This window comes from Oncorhynchus mykiss, chromosome 16 (genome assembly GCF_013265735.2).
Source record: "Oncorhynchus mykiss isolate Arlee chromosome 16, USDA_OmykA_1.1, whole genome shotgun sequence".
NCBI lineage: Eukaryota > Metazoa > Chordata > Actinopteri > Salmoniformes > Salmonidae > Oncorhynchus > Oncorhynchus mykiss.
The window spans coordinates 54078005-54098802 of NC_048580.1; the positions used below are offsets into that span (position 1 = coordinate 54078005).

At 43.0% G+C, this 20798-nt stretch overlaps 1 protein-coding gene across 1 annotated transcript; it reads left to right on the forward strand.

The window, feature by feature from the left end:
* The first annotated feature begins 262 nt into the window (after positions 1-262).
* LOC110491104 (WD repeat-containing protein on Y chromosome) lies at positions 263-20787 on the forward strand. Its single transcript, XM_021564464.2, is given in 27 exon segments — positions 263-307; positions 592-739; positions 2700-2818; positions 4037-4140; positions 4712-4734; positions 5002-5219; positions 6978-7095; positions 8002-8006; positions 8009-8117; positions 8237-8307; positions 9037-9167; positions 9469-9536; positions 9757-9905; positions 10093-10230; positions 10397-10504; positions 10640-10867; positions 10973-11043; positions 11221-11425; positions 12516-12734; positions 12912-13043; positions 13207-13422; positions 15251-15400; positions 16296-16464; positions 16960-17092; positions 17345-17516; positions 17746-17844; positions 20197-20787. Coding segments are annotated over 27 exon segments (3582 nt in total). The 3' UTR covers positions 20431-20787.
* Positions 20788-20798: the final 11 nt, after the last annotated feature.

A 20798-nucleotide genomic window follows, 5' to 3' on the forward strand; every position in this document is an offset into this window, starting at 1 on the left:
CCTTCTGTTGGCTGTTCATTTTTGTTGCTCTAATATAAAGGTGATATATGACGGAAAATGTCTGTTATTCAGTTGACAAAACAAGCAGTTCTAGTTCAGAATTTGAAATTCACATTTCCAGGTCAACTTGCCAGATTGGAATTCCATTGCTGTGACATCATAAAGAGTGTGCATTATTCTGGAATGTCAATTATTGAAGTGAAACTCAATTGTTGAAAAGCCTGAGACAACAACAAACCAACCATATGGCCTAATGTTAGTCATGGGAAGTACTTCGCCCCAGGGCAGCAATACCAACATGATGAAGGTATCTTCAGAGGCCTGGTATGTGCATTGAGTGATAAGATTTCTGTCTAGCCATTTACACTGAGGATCAACATTTTGTAAATGTTTATCACAATTGTCTGCATAAATAACTTTTCTTCCAGGTCCCCTACTGATGGAGACAAGCACAAACAAAATGGACCACAGGTATAGTGTAAAGACCACTTGTGCATTACAGAACCTTCTACTTTATTCTTCTTGGTCTGATTGTCTGGTTGTGAGAGATGTAAAAGTACTGTTATTCCTTCTATTCCGTCCCTTGTGTAGCCGACTGCTGGCAGCGGGTGCACAAAGAGTAACTCCCCAGAGGAGGGCGAGAAGAGGAACCAGGGACGTGTGGAGGACCAGATCAACGAGGAGCACCTTCAACGGATTGAGGCCATGTTCCATGAAGCAGACACCGACGGAGGGGGAGGTACATAGATTTCGTACCTCTCATCCACACCCCATCTCCTGTTGATCCAGTTCTGATAGTGAAATCCACTAGCTTGACGTCTGTCTATATGCGGTAGAAATTAACCTGGAGACAAGGGTACCGTTCTGATGCCTCACTCCTCATGAAAGCCTCTTGACTATAGCAGTGCCATCGCTGTGCTCATTTTCAACACCGTCTGAAGATACGTTGTGGCATGATCAGAAATACAGTGGGGCAAAAAAGTATTTAGTCAGCCACCAATTGTGCAAGTTCTCCCACTTAAAAAGATGAGAGAGGCCTGTAATTTTCATCATATGTACACTTCAACTATGACAGACAAAATGAGAGAGAAAAAATCCAGAAAATCACATTGTAGGATTTTTAATGAATTTATTTGCAAATTATGGTGGAAAATAAGTATTTGGTCACCTACAAACAAGCAAGATTTCTGGCTCTCACAGACCTGTAACTTCTTCTTTAAGAGGCTCCTCTGTCCTCCACTCGTTACCTGTATTAATGGCACCTGTTTGAACTTGTTATCAGTATAAAAGACACCTGTCCACAACCTCAAACAATCACACTCCAAACTCCACTATGGCCAAGACCAAAGAGCTGTCAAAGGACACCAGAAACAAAATTGTAGACCTGCACCAGGCTGGGAAGACTGAAGAAATCAACTGTGGGAGCAATTATTAGAAAATGGAAGACATACAAGACCACTGATAATCTCCCTCGATCTGGGGCTGCACACAAGATCTCACCCCGTGGGGTCAAAATGATCACAAGAACGGTGAGCAAAAATCCCAGAACCACACGGGGGGACCTAGTGAATGACCTGCAGAGAGCTGGGACCAAAGTAACAAAGCCTACCATCAGTAACACACTACGCCGCCATGGACTCAAATCCTGCAGTGCCAGACGTGTCCCCCTGCTTAAGCCAGTACATGTCCAGGCCCGTCTGTTTGCTAGAGAGCATTTGGATGATCCAGAAGAAGATTGGGAGAATGTCATATGGTCAGATGAAACCAAAATATAACTTTTTGGTAAAAACTCAACTCGTCGTGTTTGGAGGACAAAGAATGCTGAGACGTATATTCCAAATAATGTCCACAGAAACATGTCAAATGTTTTTAATAATCAATCCTCAAGTTGTTTTAAAAATATATATTCGATAATACTTCAACCGAGTGTGTAGCTTTTTCAATAACAGCGGGAGAAACAATGGCAGCTTTACTTAGTTGCGCAAAACTCACTCTGAGAGCCCCCACCTATCCACTTACGCAATGTGATCCTTCACGCTCATTTTTCAAAATAAAAGCCTGAAACTATGTCTAAAGACTGTTGACACCTTAGGGAAGCCATAGAAAAAGATCTGGTTGATATCCCTTTAAATGAAGGATAGGCATGCATAGGAACACAGAGGTTTCAAAATAAGAGGCACTTCCTGATTAGATTTTCCTCAGGATTTCGCCTGCAATATCAGTTCTGTTATACTCACCGACAATATTTTTACAATTTTGGAAACTTTAGAGTGTTTTCTATCCTAATCTGACAATTATATGCATATTCTAGTTTCTGGAGCTGAGAAATAGGCAGTTTCAAATGGGTATGTTTTTTTTTGTTGCCAAAAACGAAAATACTGCCCCCTACACGCAAAAGGATAACAAAGTATTGAGAGAAACTTTTGTTATTGACCAAATACTTTTTTTCCACCATAATTTGCAAATAAATTCATTAAAAATCCTACAATGTGATTTTCTGGATTTTTTCTCTCATTTTGTCTGTCATAGTTGAAGTGTACCTATGATGAAAATTACAGGCCTCTCATCTTTTTAAGTGGGAGATCTTGCACAATTGGTTGCTGACTAAATACTTTTTTGCCCCACTGTACAACCATGGTTCAACACTATTATCCTAATGACCCTCTTTTCTCCTCTCTTTCTCTCTCCCTCGCTGAAAGGATTGGATATGGAAGAGTTTCGTGAGGCAATCAAGAAGATCATGGGTGACATTGATGATGAAGATGTGGACATTATCTTCATGAAGGTGGACACCAACTGTGACGGCGGTGTGGACTGGGTGGGTGTCTGTCTGGCCAAGCTGGTAGTTTTCAGGACTGTAAACAAAGGCGTTTTATATTTCTCAGGGTATGGGTTAATGGGTACACGGCAGGGCGAAATTGGGACTAGGGGGATAAAAAGAGTCAAATTTCATCATTCCTCAGGCTTTTTACATGCTCCGGTGGGTATGTCCCAAAGAGTGCCACTCGTCTCTCACAGTGAGCCCCCTCTGCCTCAAACCCCTAGCTGCCACCCCAAACCATTATTTACGATGATCCCTCGCCTGTTACTAGACAGAGGGCCAGACCAGGGATGTCTGTGTGCTGAGGCACAGAGGGTGACTGTGGTGGGAGTCTCTTATCTAAATGCCTGAAGAGTGAATACCCCCCCCCCCCCCCCGCACACACACACACTGATCCAGGCCAGACTCCTACTAGAAAGACTGGAATGCAACATCCACTCCAGAGGGAGAAAGGACTTATTTGAATAACACATGATCTCATTGTTTTAGTTTCAAATGGAGTTGGATATGATTCGTCATTCCTCACTGATGTTTTTACTACTTTTACTCCCTATATGAATACATCCACAGGCAGGCAGCTTTCTCATGAAACCCATGGATCATTAGACTTTTTGGCAAACCTCTATGCTCACAAGTAGTGAGCAATATTTTAAAAATTCCACCTTTCTCCACATACTTAATGGCTGCACCCAAAATGAAGGCCCAGAAATGCACACCTGCTTAGAAGAGGTGCTGGCTAGCAGAGTAGAACACTTGAAAAAGAAAAGCAGAGCTGCACATTCAACGTAGAGTTTGATCTGAAGCTATTGTGTTTTTGCTATCATTATAAGTGTTTGTAGGCGTATGTAGCCAAATTGTATTTATGATCACATGTTATCCATTCATGACTTAGGTCTATTGACATCTGTAAATTAACCAATGAAATCAAGCCACAGCTAGCTTTGATTATGGACACCGGTATGTGTGTGTCCTTTCAAACTATATAAACTAGTGATCTGCAGTGTTTGTCATTATACTCTGATGAAGATAGCTTGGATGTTGGAACATTGGTTGTAAAATAATTTTGCTTCTGAGCTCCTAGAGTGCGACTTTCTTTTTCATGCATCCAAAATGACACACTATTCCCTACTCTCTAGCACACATGTGGGGAATAGGGTGTCATTTCTTATTCGCCTTTGGACATACAGTAGCTCATGTGTGCCTGTCTGCCTGTAGGATGAGTATCTAAACTACATGCTGCTGGAGTACAGGGAGAAGGACTCCCTACAGAAGCAGAACCGTCCCCTCTACTTCCCTAAACCTCTAAAGATCGTCCCTGTGTAAGTGCTCTCTCATTTGGATCCTATTCATTACAGCACACCGTTGCAAAACGTTTTGCAATGGAAAACAAAAACAAGCGTTTCTTATTGGAAAAGTCCAAGCAGTCCCTCTGTGTTTCAGTCCATTAATTCGACCCTGGGTTAGGTGTGTTGTCATGGTACGGTGCCATGCCTGGGAGACCGGAGAAGGATGGGATGCTACTGCTGTATGTGAGACGAGTGATGGCTCTCCGATAGACATGGATGGTTCCCATTATCGTTGGCTAGGACAACTACTCCCCAGTTGTATGTGTGTGGAGAGGGTGAAAGAGATTATTTGCATATAACAGTGCCTTTTGTAGTTTCACATGTAAATTATTCAAAGGGTCCAAGGATTTTTGCCATGAATCTCCCATACTTTCTAACCCCCACTCTTTACACCCACGCCCTTTGCATTCTTCTGTTCTATCAAGTGTATGCCTTCTTTCCTATTCTCTGTCTGTACGGGGTTGTGTGTGTCTGGTGTGGCCATGCATGCATCCCCCTGTCTGTGTCAGTGACTCATGATAACTCATGTCCGTGGATGACACAGCACTGCTACTCTCCTTACTCATGGTGTGTCTATCTGAGATCACTGGCATCCAGTCCCCCTGGGGTCTATTTTTGACTGTAGGAGACATGGATATAGGCAGTCTATAAATATCACCAGAGAACGGCTAAGATAATGTCATTTAATGGAATCGTTGGAGAACAGGTCTTCAGAAATATTGCAGCTTGCCGCTTTTTTTCTCATATATTTGACAAACAAAATACTCTGAATCCTAAATGTCCAATAATCCACACAGGTTTTGTTCTTTGACTGATGTCTTGGTGGTTTGTGAGGTCTGTGTGGTTTCTGTCTGGTTCTCTACAGTGCCCACTGTGAGCCCATCGTTCGGCTGCAGTTCTACCCCTTCCAGACCCCCCAGGCAGAGAAGAACGGGGGGCAGGGCAGGGCCGTGCCCAAAACCCGCGCCCAGCTGGGACGCTACCTGTCTGTCAGCCGAGATGGCATCCTCAACTACTGGAGCGAGAGGTTCAAACTGACACGCACTGTCAACGTGAGTGTGTCTGTGTGTGCACGCCACTGTGTGTGTACAAGTGCATCTTTGTGTGTTCACACTTAAAACACCAGAGTACTTCCCTTCAGAGGTTAGACTGAGGAGAGAGGAATTCAGTGCATTGCATGGTAGGATGAAAAAACCTGAATTGAGTCAATGCTGCTCTTCCATAGAGAAGGATGGATGTCCTGTCACCACCTAGTCTATTTTAAAGTTGGCCACAATGACTCATCCATGGATATAAAGTAGACATCTGCCATGGCAATAAATCAGGCCGGCATAGTTCAGCTCCACTGGGACAGGTGGTGCCACACATCACCCGTCTGATTGGGCGGGCCACTGAGGACACCGTAGGCGGATTGCCTCGTCTCTCCATGGATCTGTTAAAACCACTGCTTCTGTAAAGGCTGACCAAGATTACCAACATCTCAATATATCTAAACCCTCTGAATCTTGCATGGTATGCTATCTCTGTAATGTGATCCAGAAGACCTATGTACCAAGCAGGTGTCTTACTTAATTAAACCTTATTACATGGGATTAGTGGTCTATACACAGTATACACGGAGTATACAAAATATTAAGAACAGCTGCTCTTTCCATGACATACTGACCAGGTGAATGCTATGATCCCTTATTGATGTCACCTGTTAAATACACTTCAGTCAGTGTAGAGGAAGGGGAGGAGACTGGTTAAAGAAGGATTTTTAAGCCTTGAGACAATTGAGACATGGATTGTGTATGTGTGCCATTCAGAGGGTGAATGGGCAAGACTTCTATTTAAGTGCCTTTATGGTAGTAGGTGCCGTGTGCACTGGATTGTGTCAAGAATTGCAATGCTGCAAGAATTGGCCCAACACCCAAAAGACATCTAGCCAACTTGACACAACTGTGGGAGTCAACATGGGCCATCATCCCTTTTAGTTGAAACATCAACATTATCGCTTATATATATATATATATATATATATATATATATATATATATATATATATATATATATATATATATATATATATATATATATATATATATATATATATATATATATATATATATAAATATATAAATATATATATATATATAAATATATATATATATATATATATATATATATATATAAATATATAAATATATATATATATATAAATATATAAATATATATATATATATATATATATATATATATATATATATATATATATATATATAAATCGTTTTTGAACCACTTCACAAATTTCTTGTTAACAAACTATAGTTTTGGCAAGTCGGTTAGGACATCTACTTTGTGCATGACACAAGTCATTTTTCCAACAATTGTTTACAGACAGATTATTTCACTTATAATTCACTGTATCACAATTCCAGTGGGTCAGAGGTTTACATACTCTAAGTTGACTGCCTTTAAACAGCTTGAAAATTCCCAGTAAATCATGTCGTGGCTTTAGAAGCTTCTGAATTGGAGGTGTACCTGTGGATAAATGTCAAGGCCTACCTTCAAACTTAGTGCCTCTTTGCTTGACATCATGGGAAAATCAAAAGAAATCAGCCAAGATTGTAGAAAAAATATATAATTCTAGACCTCCAAGTCTGGTTCATCCTTGGGAGCATTTTCCGAACACCTGAAGGTACCATGTTCATCTGTACAAAAAAAACAAAGACATATCTAAGTGACCCAAACATTTTGGACGGGAGTGTATGTGTGGTTGTAGTGGTCTACTGACTTTTGACCGTCCTTCTCTATCTGTCCTCTATCAGTTGGACCAGCTGAAACGAGCCCCCCCCTCCACCTCCATCCAACAGATCTGGGTAACCGACATGATCTGCTTGAGCAACCTTAACCTCCTGGCCATCGCCTCCACCGGACGAGACGTTGGTGTGTATGCATGTGTGGAGCCTGCAGAAAGTGCATGCGAGGGTGTGTGTCTGTAAGAATTGTAATTAACCCTGAACAAAACCATGAACCACATCAGAACAGATTCGGTAGTAGCAATTTAACATCCCTTACTTTCACTTTGTATAGCTTTAGACATTATTTAATGTGTTTCTCTGTGTATTATGCCTGTCTGTGTGTTAGAGTTTTATGACATCAGCGCCAGCAAGTGTGACATTGTATTCTCTCTGACTGGACTGGAGGGCTACGTGGTTGTCATGGATTACTGGTAGGGCATTGGCAAGTGCATTGGATTTCCGGACACTAGCTAGTCCTAGCAACTTATATTACTGATAGGGCAATGGATATGTTTTTAGATTACTGATAGGCAGTGGTGGAGAAGTACCTAATTGTCATACTTGAGTAAAAGTAAAGATACCTTAAATAAAAAATGACTCAAGTGAAAGTCACCCAGTAAAATACTACTTGAGTAAAAGTCCTAAAAGTTTTTGGTTTTAAATATACTTAAGTATGTGGTTAGGGAGTCTGACAGATAAAATACAGTAGGGATGACCATGGATGTTCTCTTGATGTGTATGATTCGGACCATTTTCCTGTCCTGCTAAGCATTTCTAAATGTAACGAGTACTGTTGGGTGTCAAGGAAAATGTATGGAGTAAAAAGTACAGATACCCCAAAAAACGACTGAAGTAGTACTTGTAAGTATTTTACACCACTGCTGATAGGGCATTGGCTAGGACTTTCAATTACTGGTGTGACATTGGCTATAGGGCATCACACATTTAGATAAAACATCAGGTCAGTCAAAGGGAGGATCTGTTATTGGTGCATTTTGTTGTGTAAGGCTAATTTCCCACACTGTCTGTGTCTGTCTATATGTCTGTCCAGGTCAGATGGAACCAAAGCAGTGTTTTCGATAGGGGACATTGAGGGTTATGTGTCTGTCTTCATCTCCAGTGATGTGCTCCAGTATGGACTGTTCAACAGCGGGGCCTTTAAGTCTGGTACTAACCCTCCCTGTCCTGATGCACCCTTCACTGTACATAATTCAACCCTTTCTCTTCACCTTATGATGGTTCTCAGCTAGTTGGGTGGATGGTTACCCTCTCTCTCTCTGTCTCAGGGGGGAATTGCCGCATCCCGGTCCCAGCTCTGTTGAAGAATACCTCCAAGTATTTCCTGTGTTTCAAAGTGGTACGTTGCTCTACAAAGGCAATTATTCTGGTCAGTCTAAGAGCAGGAATCTGTACATGGTTTTGTTATAGCCCAGCAGTAACACTTGATTCAAATATTTAACTAATTAAGGTCTTCACTTCACTTACAATTATGCTGAATTGGGGTCTGTTACTGTAGGCTTTTGAATGAATGTCCACCCACCAGTAGATCTTTAGGACTGGAATGAAGATTTGGGTGGACGGTAACCCTCTCTCCTGCTCCAGAGTTTTGCAGAGATGTAAAGGATTTGATGAAAATAACGTTAATGATAAGGTCTCTATTTTTATAATAGTCAACACAGTTTTGTGTCTGTTGGAGAGGAAGGAAAAATAAAGGGATGACAACAGCATTGTGAGAGATGGGGATGGGGTTATGGAGAGAGTGTCTCTACCTCTGTGATGGATCAGTCTGTCACAAAGGGACTGTCCTATTTACCCATCTGTGACCCTGGGGACATATCACTGACTAATACATACTAATCAGGTAGAAGATGATAGTCTGCTTGTCAGGGGGGAGCCTGGGCCGGAAGATGGACTGATAGTAGACCACACTTCCATTTGACCACATGTGCCTCCACTTCCCTCTCAGCAGCCCTTATTACACTACTCTATTACCTATTTATTACGTTGGTCTCTTATTTGATCAGGATCTCGCCTTTTTCACACCATTACTGTATCTCTACTTTTCATGCCTCTGTGCCCCCCCCAGGCCCTGCACAATAACTGGTGCCATCAGATCCGCTTTCTACCGGAGTTAAACGCTGTCGCCACCTGCTGTGCATCTGACCAAACTTCCATGGTTCTCACCACTGTGCCCCACTCTCAGAAGGCTAAAATACAGTACGTTCCCCCTGCCCGGCACACAGTGCATGCTCCTACATAGTGGTCCAGGAACTCTCTCTTCTACCTTATTCCACTCACACGTATCTGTATCTCTGTCGACCGTACAGAGGAACAGGGCCCATATTCACAAAGCGTTTTTGAGTACTGATCTAGGATCAGCTGCCCTTTAAAAGTAATACTTTCAAGACACTGAATAAGAGCCCTGATTGTTACAGTAGCATTTTGCTCATTTTCACAAAAGTACTAAATGTTTAGGAATACAATTTGTTTCCAAAAGTGACTGCTTTCTCCATCATAGCAACTCATTCTTTCAGCTGAGGAAGGGAATCCTCTGCTTTGACTACTCTCCCGAGTTTAACATTCTGGGTAAGAGATTGATTAGGATGAATCCTCCTTCACTAAAGTCTAATAATAAGGCAATTAGTAATTTGGGTTATGTTTGTGCAAAAATATCTTTTTTTGTGTCTTTTTTTCACCACCTGCATTTTGTTTCTTACATTTTTTTACTGTCAAATCACTTTGTGTAGATAAATGAATTTCAAAGTTAAAAGAAGGGTTGTGTTTTGAATTTGAATCCCTGTTATAGTGACTGGAGGCTTTGACCGCATTGTGAGGATATGGAACCCGTACGTGAACAACTGTGCCACCTCTCAGATGAAGGGCCACTCCACAGCCATCACACACATCATGGTCAACAGCAGTGACAACAAGATCATCAGCATCTCCAAGGACAAGGTCTGTCTGGGGACAAACCTGATCTACGGTCTCTGGTTACTCGGTGATCAGGATTACTTGAAATCATGTTATGAGAAATGTGATGAGCAAGAATTGCCATGAATGTAAGAGAAGCACTGCTAGATTTCACGCACATGATCACACTGTTTTCTTTCCTATTCTCTGTCTGTGTCTCTCTTGGTTTCAGAATGTGCGTGTGTGGGACCTGCAGGACTGTGCCTGTCTCCAGAACATCCACTCCAGGAATGTGACCATGAGTCGCTTCCCTATCTCAAGTGTCCACTACAACAGAGACACCAACACCCTAGTGCTGGCCACCTTTCTGGTATGCTCCCCACCTTGTTCATTCACATACTGTAGGACACATAAAAGGGGACTGATTGACGTAATCAAGGCCCTAGGAAGATTATCGTCTCACAAATATGTTACAGCTACTCTAGCATCAACAGCTATGCTTTTTTCCCCCTATTATAACAGCAATCTTTGTGCAGATAGGGGTTCTACATGGAGTGGTGGATGATGTGGATACTGTTCACAAGCTGCAGACATCACATGAGCAGCCCCTGTGTACAGCTCTCTATAACACCAACTTCAAACAGGTGAGTTGTTGGGTATACTCTAAAACACCAGTTGGCTGGATGAATGAACAAATAACTCATTCATTAAGAGATGAATGAAAGAACAATGTTCTGTCCCATTTGAACCCCAAGGTGCCTGCCTTCTCTCTGTTCCAGGTAGTGAGTGGCTGTCATAACGGCGTGGTGAGCGTGTGGGAAATCCTGACTGGGGAGAAGATCATGCAATTCCAGACATCTCCGGAGAAGGCGGTGGAGGTGACGGCCATGACGTTTGACGGGCCCAAGCGCCGCCTCATCACGGGGTCCAAGGATGGTAGCCTGCGCCTTTGGAACTTCAACAACGGAGCGCTGCTAGCTACACTCCCCATACTGAACGATAACGAGGTAGAAGTTAAGCCTAACTACAGATCAGGGATCAGTAGCTAGCCTACCTTCGTTCAGCCTTATCCAATAGGGGGATAAGAACATCTGACCCTGCTTTTTTTCCAGGTGACTGGGGTCATTTACATCAACCAAAGGATATATGTGTCCGGCTGGAGCAAAAGGGTCATGTGGTACTTGTGAGTACACCTCCCATCCACACCATGTGCCATTAAAGTCTGCAGGGTTAAATGTATACTGAGCAATGTGACGACATCATACACTGCGGAACAACTTCATGCCGGATGATGTTGTATTTCTGAGTGTACCTTTTTAAGGCTCCTCTGATGGCGTGTGGTTGTTGCTATGGCTGCCAGGGATGTGAAGGAGGATATGGAGATGGAGTACCGTATCTGGAACCAGTACCATGCCGAGGATATCTACTCCATGCATGCCCACGGCAACAAGATGCTTGTGACCGCCTCCTACAGTGGTGACATCATCGTATGGAACATCGATTCGGGGCGGGCTTTCTGCCGCTTCAACGCCTGCGAGAGTTCGCGACCTCTGCTGCCCAATCGGGTGAGGGGATAGTGATCATACTTACTTTTTGACCAATCCCCTAGAACAGGGGGTTTCAAACTGGGGTCCATGGCCCACTAGGGTACGAGGAGGTACTGCAGGGGGTCAGCGTAATTTTTATCATATTTGTTTTATTATTTGGAGAAAAAGTTATTTTATGAATATTGCTAGCTACAACATAATGCCATTTATATGTCTGTGTCCAGTATGAAGTCATATGTAGTTTCACGAGCCAATGCTAACTGGCGTTAGCACAATTAATAAAAATCTACAGAAACAGTTAACATGCCAACAAAAATATTTTCTTAGCTGCCAAGATACCTTTCTAGCTAATAGGGTATGTTAGAGTTTACACTTCCTCTTCCAATTAAGTGTGTGGAGGTCAAAATAATGAAACTCTATTCATTTTAAAATGTTGATTACTTCTACTTGCCATTATCATTCACCTGATAATCAATCAAATGTATTTATAAAGCCCTTTTTACATCAGCTGATATCTCAAAGTGCTGTACAGAAACCCAGCCTAAAACCCCAAACAGCAAGCAATGCAGGTGTAGAAGCACGTTGGCTACGAAAAACTCCCTAGAAAGGCAGAAACCTAGAGAGGGACCAGGCTCTGAGGGGTGGCCAGTCCTCTTCTGGCTGTGCCGGGTGGAGATTTATAACCGTACATGGACAAGATGTTCAAACATTCATAGATGATCAGCCGGGTATTATAATAATAATCATCATAATAATAATAATAATCATCATCATCACAGTGGTTGTACAGGGTTTAACAGGTCAGCACCTCAGGAGTAAATGTCAGTTGTTTTTTATAGCCAAGCATTCAGTGTGAGAGACAGCAGGTGTGGTAGAGAGAGGGAGTCGAAAACAGCAGGTCAGGGACAAGGTAGTACGTCCGGTGAACAGGTCAGGGTTCCATAGCCCCAGGCTACAAGACGCAAGTTTTTTTTTCTTTTTTTTCTAACATATGATGGGGGTCCCTGGGTTGCCAGTTTGCTTGGGCAGGGGGTCCCTGGGCAAGTAAAGTTTGAAAACCCTAGAAGGCTAAATTATCATGTTTTTGTTGCCCAATCCTGCCTTCCAGGTGATTGACAGGTCAGCTTTTGACAGATTTGAGGCATCAGAGTCTAAGGGCTCATTTGATGAGAGCGAATGGACAGATTCATCAGAGGACAGAGGGGAGGCCACAGTCTCCCAGTCCAGCCAGGGGGTCTCAGTGGGGCCCGGTGCACCCCCTCCTCATCCCCCTTCTCCTCAGGAGGACAAGGACAGCTCTTGCAGCAGCACCCCTGAGATGATCCAGGTGAGACATTCTGACCCATAACTGCTGACCAGGGTTAAGGTCCATTCATGAAGTGTGTGTTTTCAATGAGGATGTATTATTTGCCTGAATTGAAAACTGAATTGACCTCAACCCTTCTTCTAACCCTCCCATTGGCTTCTCTCTTAGTTGACATTTGACCTTGTTTGACCCCACCAGGGGGAGTCAGGCGCTGAGAAAGAAAATGAGAGAACTCATCAGAAGAAGTCACCAAAGCAGCGGCACAAGAGCGGCAAACCTCAGCCGATCAGTGCAAAAGAGTTAGAGAAACCCAGACTGGCTGTGGAGAAGGTATGGGCTAATGGACCAGTCAGTGGGAGTCTGGACGCAACATTGGACACCCTCAGACACTGAGCAATATTCCCACGACATCAGAGCAGATCAGGTCACAATGATGTAACAAGTACCAACAAATTGGTTGAACACACACAAATCCCCTCCTTCACTCCCTCAGGCTCTTTTCCTGGGAACCAGGGAGCGGAGCCCTGACACAGCCATCCTGCTGACCAGTGCAGCTGACGGCTACGTGTACGCCTGGTCCATCCACCACCTGGGGGGGCTGCTGGGCAAATTCCGGGCGGTCCACTCCGAGGGCACGGCCATCAGCACCATGTCTACTGATCTGCAAGACCAGATGCTGCTAACTGGGGACAGCACCGGCTACATCATGGTTGGTCGGAAGAATCATGGAGGATTAGTAGCGTAGACGTTCCCATATCAGAATATTACGATATACAGTGGGGAGAACAAGTTTTTGATACACTGCCGATTTTGCAGGTTTTCCTACTTACAAAGCATGTAGAGGTCTGTAATTTTTTATCGTAGGTACACTTCAACTGTGAGAGACGGAATCTAAAACAAAAATCCAGAAAATCACATTTGTATGATTTTTAAGTAATTTGTTTGCATTTTATTGCATGACATAAGTATTTGATACATCAGAATAGCAGAACTTAATATTTGGTACAGAAACCTTTGTTTGCAATTACAGAGATCATACATTTCCTGTAGTTCATGACCAGTTCTGCACACACTGCAGCAGGGATTTTGTCCCACTCCTCCATACAGACCTTCTCCAGATCCTTCAGGTTTCGGGGCTGTCGCTGGGCAATACGGACTTTCAGCTCCCTCCAAAGATTTTCTATTGGGTTCAGGTCTCGAGACTGGCTAGGCCACTCCAGGACCTTGAGATGCTTCTTACGGAGCCACTCCTTAGTTGCCCTGGCTGTGTGCTTCGGGTCGTTGTCATGATGGAAGACCCAGCCATGACCCATCTTCAATGCTCTTACTGAGGGAAGGACGTTGTTGGCCAAGATCTCGTGATACATGGCCCCATCCATCCTTCCCTCAATACGGTGCAGTCGTCCTGTCCCCTTTGCAGAAAAGCATCCCCAAAGAATGATGTTTCCACCTCCATGCTTCACGGTTGGGATGGTGTTCTTGGGGTTGTACTCATCCTTCTTCTTTTTCCAAACACGGCGAGTGGAGTTTAGACCAAAAAGCTCATGACCTTCTCTCATTCCTCCTCTGGATCATCCAGATGGTCATTGGCAAACTTCAGACGGGCCTGGACATGCGCTGGCTTGAGCACGGGGACCTTGCATGCGCTGCAGGATTTTAATATGCTGTTTGGGGTTTTAGGCTGGGTTTCTGTACAGCACTTTGAGATATCAGCTGATGTACGAAGGGCTATATAAATAAATTTGATTTGATTAAATCCATGACGGCGTAGTGTGTTACTAATGGTTTTCTTTGAGACTGTGGTCCCAGCTCTCTTCAGGTCATTGACCAGGTCCTGCTGTGTAGTTCTGGTCTGATCCCTCACCTTCCTCATGATCATTGATGCCCCACGAGGTGAGATCTTGCATGGAGCCCCAGACAGAGGGTGATTGACCGTCATCTTGAACTTCTTTAATTTGCTAATAATTGCGCCAACAGTTGTTGCCTTCTCACCAAGCTGCTTGCCTATTGTCCTGTAGCCCATCCCAGCCTTGTGCAGGTCTACAATTTTATCCCTGATGTCCTTACACAGCTCTCTGGTCTTGACCATTGTGGAGAGGTTAGAGTCTGTTTGATTGAGTGTGTGGACAGGTGTCTTTTATACGGGTAACAAGTTCAAACAGGTGCAGTTAATACAGGTAATGAGTGGAGAACAGGAGGGCTTCTTAAAGAAAAACTAACAGGTCTGTGAGAGCTGGAATTCTTACTGGTTAGTAGGTGATCGAATACTTATGTCATGCAATAAAATGCTAATTAATTACTTAAAAATCATACAATGTGATTTTCTGGATTTTTGTTTTAGATTCCGTCTCTCAAAGTTGAAGTGTACCTACGATAAAAATTACAGACCTGTACATGCTTTGTAAGTCGAAAACCTGCAAAAATCGGCAGTGTATCAAATACTTGTTCTCCCCACTGTATGTGAATATGGTTGTTTGCTGCTAGCAGACGCTTATCTGAAGCCACTTACAGTTAACACTTTCTATCCCCCTCCACAGCTGTGGGACATAGAGAGGTACTGCTTCTGTATGCAAGGGGAGCGGGAGGGGATGGCCCCTCTGGAAAAGGCCGTTCATCTGCCCAGCCTCATCCCCAGGTACTGTAAGGTGACTGGGCCTCGCAGGATGAAGGTGGAGAAGAGAACCGAGGTGCAGCATAGAGAGAGAACATACAAGAGTAACATGTCATAAACCTTTCTAATTTCTAATAAACCATTCTAATTTGGTGGGTAAGAGTAGGAGGAGATGGTTACAAAATCAGTCATGTTCTGTATGGCACACTGTAGTGAAATGTTTTGCAACAGAAGACCGATATCAGTGTTACGCAAGTTTCTGTGGCACATCCTCCATTTTAAAACGTTTTCTCTGCTTCGGGCCTACCGCACACGACCCTGTTCAGACAAATTTTACATGTTGATTTCAGTGGCTTTCTGGGAAATAAATATTGAAAATACATAGCAACAAATCCATTGTTGCTTTCTCACTGACTAATTAATATACACTGAGTGTACAAAACATTAAGAACACCTTCCTAATATTGAGTTGCACCCTCTTTTGCCCTCTACAGGGTGTCAAAAGTGTTCCACAGGGATGTTGGCCCATGTTTACTCCAATGCTTCCCATAGTTATGTCAAGTTGGCTGGATGTCCTTTGGGTGGTGGACCATTCTTGATACACATGGGAAACTGTTGAGCATGAAAAATCCAGCAACGTTGCAGTTCTTGACACAAACCAGTGCACATGGCACCTACTACCATAAAGGCACTTAAATATTTTGTCTTGCCCATTCACCCTCTGAATGGCACACATACACAATCCAATATTTAATTTGTCTCAAGGTTTAAAAATCCTTCTTTAACCGGTCTCCTCTTCTTCATCTACACTGTCATGGAAAGAGCATTTGTTCATAATATTTTATACACTCAGTGTACATGGATATATTATTTTCACCACATTATCCATTTCATTCCAATCAAAGAGGATTGTAGAGTTTATAACCCTGTCTCATTTATTCATTAATTCTTCACGGTTTCCACTTTGACAGGTGGTGGATGGCTGGAGCGTCTCCCTCACCCCTCCGCCCCTCCTCAGCTCCTGGCGGGGTCACCTGAAGGGCATTGTTAGTCTGGAGTATGTGGAACGTTTCCGCCTCATTGTCACCGCCAGCCTGGATTGTAATGTGCGACTGTGGACCATCGCTGGCAGCTACATAGGTGTGGTGCTCTCATATGGGCCTGTTGCGGTCTCATTTTTACATTTTACCAGAAGCTCTTATCCAGAGCGACTTCAGGAGTAATTAGGGTTAAGTGCCTTGCTCAAGGGCACATCAGAAGTTTTTTTGAACTTAGTCGCCTCTGGGATTCGACACGGCAACCTTTCGGTTACTGGCCCAACGCTCTTAACCAGTAGTGTACTTGCTGCCCTGTGTGATCTTGTTTCAAAAGCACCTAGATGAAAATGATATCATTTCAAATCAAGTTTTATTTGACACATGCTTGCTCCGTAACAGTGAAATGCTTTTAGGACTGTGGGGGTCTTGCTATCAGTCTTTTTTTATTTTTTATTTATTTATTGAATCACATCTGTACAGTCAAATATAATCACAATACAATGTTTGAGCTATCAGTCATAATAGAGGATAGATGCGCATGGCTGGTTGGAGGCTAGGGTAGAGGTAATGTCACGCTAACTAGAAGTATTTTCTTCAGGCACGTTTGGCCAGGCCCAGTGGCGTGTTGGAGACCACCATGCCTTCCCCTGGGAACTGCCAGTGGACCTGAGGAGGGTTGGCTCCTGCCAGACCCTCAAAGTGCTCAACCAGGGAACACAACCCCACTGGAAGTGAGTCTCAAACCCCAAAGGGCAAAGTGCAACCTGGGAGTTTTTGGTCTCACTGTGACTCCTCTGTTGTGAGTGCATTGCTGAGCCATTGTTTTTTTACTTAAACATGTCCTATTATACAGTAAGCCTACACGCTTTTCCTATTTCTTATATTGTGTGTTGTGGCTCTATGGTTTTACATTTCTAATGCTGCACACATTGCCCACCTGTGACGATAAAGATTTACTGAACTGAGCCCAAAAAACTAAACAGCTGTGCCAAACGTATCCTGGAGACACTGACCCAGCAGAAGCTCCGGCATACAGCCATGGCCAGCACTGCCTCTGACCTGCAGGAGCTGGTGCCAGCCGACCCACGCATCGCCCAGTACAGCAACGACCAGATCGAGGAGACCTGGCAGCACTGGCAAGAGAAGGGCAAACAGGTGAGCGGCAGGAGGATGACAACGGGGTACTGGATAGTGGGGATACATAGGTGCTCCATATATATGGCCAACCATATCACATTGAATTGTTAGTTCCACAATCTTACTTTCAAATCTTTGTGGTTATATTGTTCAAATGAATCAATTTGAATTTGAATGTTATATAGCACTGTAAAGTGTGGTTGGGTTTAGGTGTGAGAGAGCATTACTTGTTGTATTTCCCCTGCAGACGAGTGCCATCCTGGGGCTTGCCTACAAGCAGAAAGTGAGGCACCACCTGCCCTCCTGTCCCCCGGACCTCCAGGTGTCCTTTAGCAGCCGAGAGCAGGTGGGTGCTTCCCATTTTTACCATGACCATCTCCTTGTTCCTCCGCATGAGACTATTAGGGTTGGGGTAAATTCCACAAATTCAATGACCTCCCAGCGGTCACTTAACGTTCTGAGAACCATATGTTTCTCAGAGCTTGGTGAGCGTGTGGTTGTCCTATGGTTATTTTGCATACAACCTTCCCACAGCATTCTGGGAATAGAGCAGGATACCCAGCTAGCACATTCTGAGAACCATATGTTTCTTAGGTGGGAATTTTGGTACTTCAAAACAAATACAACTTGATTTGTTACGTCGAATGCAACAGGTGTAGACTTTACTGTGAAATGCTTACTTACGTGCCCTTTCCCAACAATTCAGAGTTAAAAAATAGTAACACAATAAAATAACAACGAGACTATATTCAAGGAGTACCGCTACCGAGTCAATATGCAAGGGGTAAGAGGTAGAGGTAATACAGTAAATGCAATCTTATCAACACATGGAAACCATGTATTTGATACCATTCCGCTCCAGCCATTACCACGAGCCTGTCCTCCCCAATTAAGATGCCACCAACCTCTTGTGACATGTAGGTAGGGGTAGGCAATCAGGTTTGATAATAAACAGAGTAACAGCAGCATATGTGAAAGAGTATGTGCGTGCATGTGGCGTCAATATGTGTGCATGGGTGGGTGGGTGTGTGTTGGAGTGTCAGTGTAGTATGTGGGTAGAGACCAGTGAGTCTGCATAGAGATTCAAGAGATTCAGTGCAAATAAAAAGGGGGTCAATGCAAATATTCCGGGAAGCATTTGATTAACTGTTGAGCAACCTTATGGCTTGGGGGGTAGAAGCTATTCAGGAGCCTGTTGGTCCCAGACTTGGTGCTCCAGTACCGCTTGCTTCAGCATAACGTTTCCTTGTGGTTCTATTTTAAAGTAATGTTCTCATTGTTCTGAGAACATTTAAGAAACAACAATTTTCTGTGGGAATTTCAGTACTTCAGCATTTTTTCTGCAGGTTTCCTCGTGGTTCTATTTAGAGTCATGTTGTCAAAACATTAAGAACTTTCCAAAAAAAATAACATTCTAAGAATGCGATTTAAAAACATGCATTCCATTCTCAGCAATAACAAAACACTCTATCCTCCATCTTAAGTGTGTTCAGGTGTGTTTGCTGCGCCCACTAATTTGCCACGCCTCATCTTAAAGAGTGCTTATTTCCTTTGAAATGTGGTCTGTTTTGAGTAGATTAAAATGAACAGCTTTGTATGAATTTTAAAAACACCATCCTGGTGGCACAGTGGACTAATTCCAGGTATATAGAAGAGATCATAGGTTTGAATCTCACTGACACGTGCCACAATAAATAAATAAATGTGTTTGCATGATTAATGCATAACCAAATTCATTTCTGTGTCCTATCTGTGCTTGGAGTTCAAAACAGTTAAACCAAACAAAGTTAGCAGTGTTATTAAGTCTTACTGAAACATTCAGCGAAAGTTAAGTTGTTCAAAAATCTTCAAATAACTTAATGTTCTGAGAACAGAAATTATAAAACTTCTCAGGAAAACATTCTGGGAACCATAGTAAAATGTTTTGACTTCCCTGCAAACTACAAATGAATGTTCCCAGAACAGGCAAAACATCCATTCTCAGAACGTTTAAAAAAACGTTCAGTTTCACCGGTTAGGAAACGTATGGCTTTGCTCCCTGAAACAATGGTAATCCAAAAACGTGCGTTCCCACAACTTTCAAGAAACCAAATGTGCTAGCTGGGCTCTCCATGTAAATTCCATTTAATTAACTCAAAATTCCAGGTCAGTCTTTGAATTCAGAGAGAATTAATTTCCTCTCAATTCCAATGTTGGTTCAATTCAAATAATTAAATTCCCAATTCAATATCCCTGACAATTCCACAAATCCCAATATGAATTCAATTCCCTCAGGCTTTCAGGCTTATCATGTCACTGTTCAGACTGCCTAGCTGGAAATATATAAAAACATGTTGAAATGATTTAACACCTGCAGTGATTTAAAAAAATACTAAGGTCATTAATTAAAATTACTGGGAAATGTACAAATATTCAATTCCAAAGATTAAATGTTTTTCCCAATTCAAGCAGTCTAATTTAAATTCCATAACTTGAAGATTGTTCATTTGAATTGAATTCAATGTTAATTCTCCACTTCATTAGTGAATTCAACAATTTAATTTCTAATTAAACTGGAATTGACCCCAACCCTGGAGGATTTACCTCATAATGTCACATTATATACAGCAAGCATAGATGTCAAGCCTCATAGGAGACAAAAATACAAATTCTGTGTGTATTCAGCTCCTACTCTAACATTCTTCATTGTCCATTGCAGCTACGGGTGTACAAGTCAATGCCCTGCACATCCCTGCTGCCCATCATCCAGCCTCCAGTACCTGAGCTACTGAAGGAGCAGCAGCAGAAGACCCAGGACGGGGCTGACATGCTGGGCAAGCAGAAGAGGAACAACAAGCGTGGTGCTCATGTACGCTTCAGCTCGAACAAAGGGGCGCGCAGGAAGTCTATTGCTCCCAAACAGCAGACCAGGGGAGGCAGCAGCATCGCCTAGGGAACTGAATAGCTGTGATTGTGGCAGTGTCCATTGGTTTTACCTGTTATTTCTCCCTGTTTCTGAATTAACTGCTTCAATACACAATTTGTGTAATTACTGTCATGTTATTAAATTGTTTTAATTGGCACCTGTTTTACTGTCTACTACACAGTGGTGACAACCTTCGAGTGGACTTAGGGCTATCAGTTATCTCCAGTGGCATCCTATTTATGACCCCAAAACACTGACCCCTGGAGACACATTGTTGGGGCCAATAAGTAAGCATTTCACTTTAACTCCACCTGTTGTTTACAAAGCATGTGACAAATAAAATGTGATATGCACACATACCCACACCTGATGAGATGAAAGTGTATCAATAAAAA